Genomic DNA, 7,280 nt, shown 5'->3' on the forward strand with positions numbered 1-7,280 from the left:
ATTTTGAGGCCTTCACAGACATGAAGAAACACAGTGTTGGCTCGTCGGCTAAAATTTTTATTAATTGCTGAGTGCATTGCCAGAAGAACTTAAAAGGACAATCACTGGTTTTATCAGCGTGTCGTGATACTGGAATAAAAGTGGACTCCTTATACTTTTTACGTAAGCATTTATATATCTTTTTCATTTACTGTTCATAATATTTTGGTGCACTGTGAGTTAAATAAGTAAATTTGGAGGAGAAAATCCGTCCCCAGAAGTGTTAGTTTCCTGACACTGATAATTACATTGAATAGTAAGAGTTACTACCATTAAAATACAACAAATTGTAAAAGCAGTTTAGCTTCCTTGTGGCAAAATGCAAAATGTTCTAAGATGGATTACCTTATCACTAATCTTAGTAAGGTGTTTCTTGTATTTTGAAAGGGATTTCTGTAAGGTACTTACTGGAAGACTCAAAAATTCGTTGAAGTAGTCCACAAGCATATCATCTGTGGCTAAGCAGTCTTCCTGTGGAGACACAAAACCAGAAAGCAAGGCTTATACTAATCTATGCTAACAAGTTTTGAATGCACTGTTGCCTCAAGCGATGTTTTTTCCATGAGATATGACATGCAAACTTTTGTAAAATGTTATTTCTCACTTTTGAGAATATAGTCATTGCATCATTGTTATATTCTGGCCATTGCACACCACTGAGGTCCTTAGCAATTTAAAAAACACACGTGAAGTTAAATCCTTTGCCAAGAAATTTACAGATAAAGCCTTCATAAACCCAGCAGATTCTAAATGCTGGACATCTGCATGTTTGCTTTTGAAAAAATGCATAAGCTAATAGTCTAGATATTCCCCACATTATACCTGTCTCTCTCCCACTGAGGAGTGAGAAGAGTATAAATGTTCAGCAGAGCCTGCTTCTACTCCCACAGTGCTGTTTGGAGATGGTTTAGGGAATGTTTAGGAAACAAAACTGAATTTACTGATCTATAATTCGGCTCGCCAAGCAAGCAGTATATGCCACACCTGGAATCTGACAGAACTGGGGAGCTTCCTGTTGATTTCATCAGAAGTCAAGGCTGCATACACAGGTTTTTGTACCTTTCTGACCCCTGTTATTTAAATACTGCAAATGAGACTCATAAACTCTCAGTAGAATACAGTTGTCTTCCTTGCTGTTTTTGAATCAATAAATATGAATCCCAACCTTACCAATACCACCACCCCTGATTTCAATTCAACAAAAGGTAGAAGAACATTATTACATTTGTCTTCATAAATCTGTCTTTAGTATCATGAAGACTTCTGAAAAGTTTTAACAGTTTCTTGAATATTATTTCTGCCTTGCAACACAAGCAGAACGCACCCAAGTCAAATCTGTTTACCAATATCAGCAAAGGTTTTCTGACACAAATCTTGTTCTCTTTCACAAGTTCATGGCATTAAAATATATTAGTGAGGAATAGTGTTAAAGAGAGGTTACACACAGTGCCACTGGTATCATGTGTAGACAGGCAACATCTTGATCCAAACTCCACGGAGTCTGAACTAATTAAGGATAGCTTATACTCCGTAAGGAAGAAATCTCTACTAATCTCTACTTAATATGAACTCAGGAAGGTCCTGAGTTATGTGCTGCATAACAAGCCACAACCACCCCTGGCGGTGTTTGTCCACTCTTCGTCTGCCAACATCTATTCCTAAGCACTTGTAGTGACTGCTTTGACTGATACAGGAAAGGCAAGTTAGCTCATGCTCATTCCTGGAAAGAGCTAACAACACTGAAAGCAAGGCTTTTTGCTTTACAGAGATCATGCTTTTTGATCATTTGGATCACAGGCCCATGATCCAGTGCAGTTGTAGTACCATGGACCTGGAGATGTTAGGGTACTGATTGTATTTACCAAATTGTCTAAACTAAAGCATTTTGAAGTCAAGAGAAAATTCTCCCACTAATGTCACTAGGCAGTCAATCAGATCCATAAATCTCAATTCAGCAAGTATTAATACAATTAACAAAGAAAATCATTAGAAACAAACTGCAGTTTGCCTCACATTTGGTTTGGGTAATGCACAATTAGATTTCAAACTGATAAAGAGGAATCTGAAGATTGCTATATGTAATACACCATTCACATTTCACTGTTTCAAAGGACTTATTCAAAACAATTCATTTATTAGTGGCTGAAGTATAAGCTGCTGAAGAATACGCAGGTAACATGTGTTTTTAATTTGCAAGGAATATAATTCTCTGTAGTCCCATATAACAGCAAGAAATATAAACACACTGGATCACTAATCAATAAAATGTTTATGATCTTATTAATGCAAGCTTTGCTACTTACTGCATCTATTGATATACACAACATGCTTTCCTCAGGATCTTTTTTTATTTTATTTTTTTTGTGGTCAGTCTTATTTTCATTTGAAAGCATAGTTGTGCTTTCATATTTGTACATTATAGGTTATAGAGTTGCATATTCAATATTATAACTTAGATTTTTTTGTGCCAGGAAAAATTTTAATTTCTTCCCATGCTAGCTTTCCTCCTACACAGTCAAAATTATACCTAGAAAAAGCTGTTTTCCAATTGCAGCTGGAAGTCAATGTGCTAAAAATTGGTCAAAAAGTATGATTTTAATGAAATAGATGACAGTTTTGCCTTCATGCAACTTTTGTGTAAAATACAGCCTGTACAAATTCTATCAGTCTTTTAACATTGAAAGGAATTTAAAACTTATTTCTGCAAAGGAATGCAACTGTTTCTTAGATATTTTGTGGAAAAGATTGTTATATCTGTCATGCTGAACAAAACATGTTGATTGTTTCCTTCCTATTTCACTTTTCTTTTCGTTTTCATCTTTATTCTCCACAGTTTCTTTTCTCCTTTTTCTTTTTTTTTTTTTGCTAATTATTTTTCAAACTAAGTATTTTCCTCTGTCTGAGAAAATTGTAAGACATTGTTCTGCCACTCCATACTTAGAAGAGGGAAGAAATAAGAAACCACAAAACAGTTTCCAGTAACGTTTTTGTTGTTGTTTTTTTGCTCTACTGTTACATGATGAAATGTATGATCAAGCCTTATAAAGCATACTTACAAACACGTCTTCTGTTATACAGGGAGGCTCTGAAATAGAAAAATGAACTGTTATACATTGTACAAGCAATACAATCAAGTTTGTTCAACTATGAGTACTGGGCAGAAACAAGAAGTAGTGAGGCACAACAACCTTGGATATTCAGAAATAAAACAATATAACCTGAGGAAAAAAAATAAACTCTAAGAAAATGCAGAAATGTTAACCCATACATAAAAAGGTCAAATATCACAAGAATGATTTAAATATAATGAAAGTATCATTTAACTAGATTTTTTCTGATATATATCAGCTAACTTCTTGTCATCTTTCCTCTGCAAAATTGATGACTAGAAGTTTGCTGGTTTTAATGAAAATACAGATTTGCATGAGGCTCTGCGAGCCTTGACCAGCAAGTATTGTGAATAATAAGATTAAAATTTAAAAACAAACGAGTTTGGGGTGTTCTCAAATAGCCAAATCTCAGGCATTCCAGGAAAAGTCTTCATCTTCTGTGATACCACTTAAGATAGTACAGCTCTCTCTTCAGATTAATTAATTTTGCTAAACAAGTTTAAACCTAACAGTTCCAAATCGTTCTCCTTTTTTATCACTGTCTCTGAACTTGAGACAATCACGCCAGGGGTCAGACTCGTGTCTGACACGGAGTCAGTCCGTTACCCTGTTTAGAAAGCGCTACATACCAGTGGTAAGCCTCTTCGACTGCATGCTGGAGCTACACGTAAAAGGGCCGGCATCCACCCCTGCAAGATGACGACCTCATTTGCAAAGGTGAAATCCTTCCCTGCAGGTCAGAAATAGAAGCTGCAGAGTTGCCGGGCCTGGCTCTGAACTCCTGGTCTGCACCAGGGCAGCCTGGCTCTGCTGTGCGGCTCACGGCAAGCCCGGGTTGCTATGGCACTGCAAACAACGCACGGGGCTCACATATCAGGCACACTGGGGATACAGTCCCAAAAGAGATGCCTGGGAAACAGGAATTTGAGGATATTTGAAGGAAAAAGAAAAAAAACACTCTCTTCTCAACCAACGTGGGCAGTTCTTAGTCCAAAATGGTATTCAGCTTTTCTCCTACATTAGCAAATCTCTTCAGCCAGTTGGGATATTGCCCTTTAAAAAAAAAAAAAAATCTCAAACCATACGATTAATGACCAATGGATTTACATCACAAATCTGTATCCTTAAGTGAGGCTTGATCCCAAGTAACAAAGCAAGTCCCATCTGTGGTAGAGCCAAGTAAGAAAAGCAGAGGAGCTTGGTGTTCCTCAGGCCGAGCTGAAACCTGGGCTGCTCCTAGCAGGTGCCAATGGCTCCATAGCGATGTGCGGGATACCCGGGCTGCAGCCGTGGTAACAGCCTGCCCCACTCCCACTGCTTCCAGGCCCTGACTTCTCAGGAATCCAAAGGCAGCCATGTTTCCCCTCACTTAGGGAGATTATAAACAGCCTAGGGGGAAGGAAAAAAGAGCGAGAAGCGGAAGAAAGCCGACTCCCAGAACATTAGTGGGCTCAAGGAGATACAGGATATAAGAGAAAACCGTATTTCTGACCTGCTTAGCTGAAGCTGTATATGAGGGAGGAATTCAGGCTCCTACATGAGGATTTCAGTGGGTTTTAGGTATGCTACAGCTGGGATATGAAAACTTCCTACTTAGTGGGTAAGACTACCTAGAACTGCTTAAATTCTTCAGTCACCTACAGGTGCTTTTTGGTTTTGGTTTGTTTTTTTTTTTTTTTTTCATAAAATCTCCCTCAGAGGTTTTACTGCTGCATATTTCCAGAACAGTACTGATTCCAGTAGCTTGGCATAAATCCCATTGGGATCAGAAGCAGTACAATAGGTCACATGTACAAGTTACATAAAGGTCTCTTTTAAGGAGCCTAATCCAACACGTATGTGCAAGAAGGACCCAAAACAGACAAAGAGCTTCCCATTCCCAGCAAACTCTTATCTTTGTGCCCGCTTTCACAGAACACAGAACTATACAGTATCTCCAGACATACTCTCCAGGTGTGAAAAAAGGATAATTGTAATCGATACGTGACTTTGGTGGAGTTCATGATGAAGTAAAACAGGAGAAGCACACATGCTCAGGGACTACAGTTTATGGTCCTGGAACTGACAAGCATCAAAAACAAACAAGCAGCAAATTTAATATCTCAGAGGCAGGGAAAAATTGCTTAATTTCCTGGAAAGACGTGGTATTTTGCAGCCTTTACTTCAGATGTGCATTACCACTCACGGGGGTGCCTGCCCAAATACCCTGATCATTGCTCTAATCACTAAATACCAGAATAATGCCTCTAGTTGTCTTGGTGGAGTGCTGTTTGCTCTCAGTTTAGCTTTTTAGCGTGTTTTGTTATGTCTTGTTTTTCACATAAGGGAATAACAGTATTTCCAAAAACCTAAGAAATAAGTCTGAATAATATCATAGCCAAGATACACATTTTGGCCAAAAGTTTGATATGTCTGAAAAGTATACTCAACAGAAGCAAAGAACAAAATATAAAGTTTCAGTCTCCCAACCTAAGTAAGCTACAGACAATTTAATTTTTGTGGTCAGTATTCTGACGAATTATTAACCACTCATAAGCAAAGCTCTCTATGTATCTTCTCTTCAGTAAGAGGTGACAGATTAACACCAAACGACACATTTAAACATGTGATTTCTTAGTGCCATGTATCAGGACACATTCTATTGTGATTATGAAATATTTCAAACGGAGATACCTAACATATATGTAAGAGAAATATACGTAACAAGATAATCCATAAAATGTAAAGTGAAATCTTTCTAACAGGTAGCAGAATTGCACGATATTTTATATGAGACTGCATGGTCTTATAACCAAACTACTTAATATGATTTTCAATCTTTAAGTTAAGATTCAAGGGAGGATTTCGCCCCTTTCCCCCCCTTCTCTTTTTCTTTCTGATGTAGGTTTAGATATAATCTTTGGCATATAACATTCTCTTAAACTTCCATACTTCTTTGTAATTTTACAAGAACAAACAACAATAGAAACATGATGAATGAATCTTTTTTAAAATACAAAGTAGAAGCCACAAGTCAGCTTAGATAGAAACTAAGTCTGGAAACAAGTCAATAAAAAAAACAATAGTCCTTTTTCTCTCCCGTCATCTGGTGTATTTTGGTATAAAACTCTTAGGTCTTTGGTCTCTTTGTAGTATGCTTCAAAGACTGCATTTTGGAGGGAGCTCATCAGGAAATGCACACTGTACTCTCATGGAGAATCTGTTTGCAGTCATTATTGCTTTCTCATTCTCTTAGTTACCAGCACACATTTAAATTGACCAATGTGTGTATGTGTGTTTGGAGAAACAGAACCTTTCACTCCTCATTTCATATTGCCAGATAAAGTTCACCATCTGATAAAATTGGGATATAAATATTCATCTCATTTCTCTCCTCTTCCACATTTTTCTTTCTATACTCTTCTCCTCTTCTTTTAATCTTGATTAATATTTCCTTTAACAGAAATGCAGACCTAAAAAACATTTCATAAATGTAGTCAAAGCTATGATCTACCCCAAGGAGCATCTGATCACGTAGAAAAGATGAATGGCTGGACAGGACAGAGAACAAGTTACAAAGAAGGTTATACCAGTAAAATTCTAAACAGAAGAAATTAAAAAAAAAAAACAGAAGTAGGTCTCAAGTTATTAGTATTTTGACAAAACGATAGTCAAGCAGAAGGCCCGCACCGGAACAGCTTTGCAAAGGAAGATAAATTAGAGGATAACATAAATGGGTCCTCTCCATCCCCACTGGCATCTCCCTCTACTGCTCATTACCGAAGAGCCATTTCGAGAGGTAAACCTCCAGTCAAAACTAACTTGTTATTGTCCCTTTCACCCTGTTTCTCCAAAACTTAAAATGTTCCTAGGCTCTCAAACATTTACCAGGAGCAGTGTTTTAAAGTACCACCTATGTAAACCAGATCAAAACTGCCGAGACAACTTTGCACCTGAAGAAACAAGCCTATAGGCTATGCCAGCCTGCTGGGTGAACGAGTCTCCTTGTGACTTCCTCTGTTGAAGGAGAGACATAAACTGGATTGCTTCATTAAATCCAAATGTCCACCTGTGCTTTTTTGATGCTAACCTGTGTTTGATTCCTGTCAATGGTCACAGTGAAATCATGAACACCCCTATAATAATGACATT

General features: G+C 37.5%; 1 protein-coding gene across 9 annotated transcripts in view; it reads right to left on the reverse strand.

The window, feature by feature from the left end:
* RGS22 (regulator of G protein signaling 22) overlaps nucleotides 1-4,250 on the reverse strand; it is a 69,081-nt gene extending 64,831 nt beyond the window's left edge. For 3 of the 9 annotated variants that reach the window (XR_007165163.2, XM_066991231.1, XM_066991230.1), the window contains exons 1-3: nucleotides 3,779-4,230; nucleotides 3,096-3,124; nucleotides 448-510 (exon numbers count right to left, since the gene is read on the reverse strand). Coding sequence is in view for 6 of the 9 variants with exons in the window: in XM_066991231.1 (XP_066847332.1) it covers nucleotides 448-510; nucleotides 3,096-3,124; nucleotides 3,779-3,803 (117 nt within the window). In the remaining 3 variants the exon portion in view is untranslated. Of the gene's footprint in view, nucleotides 1-447; nucleotides 511-3,095; nucleotides 3,125-3,778 lie in introns of all 9 variants that reach the window. The other 6 variants (XR_007165162.2, XR_010828954.1, XM_066991227.1 and 3 more) reach the window with 4 other exon arrangements.
* Between the last annotated feature and the right edge of the window lie 3,030 nt (nucleotides 4,251-7,280).

Source organism: Anser cygnoides, chromosome 2 (genome assembly GCF_040182565.1).
Source record: "Anser cygnoides isolate HZ-2024a breed goose chromosome 2, Taihu_goose_T2T_genome, whole genome shotgun sequence".
NCBI classification, from domain to species: domain Eukaryota; kingdom Metazoa; phylum Chordata; class Aves; order Anseriformes; family Anatidae; genus Anser; species Anser cygnoides.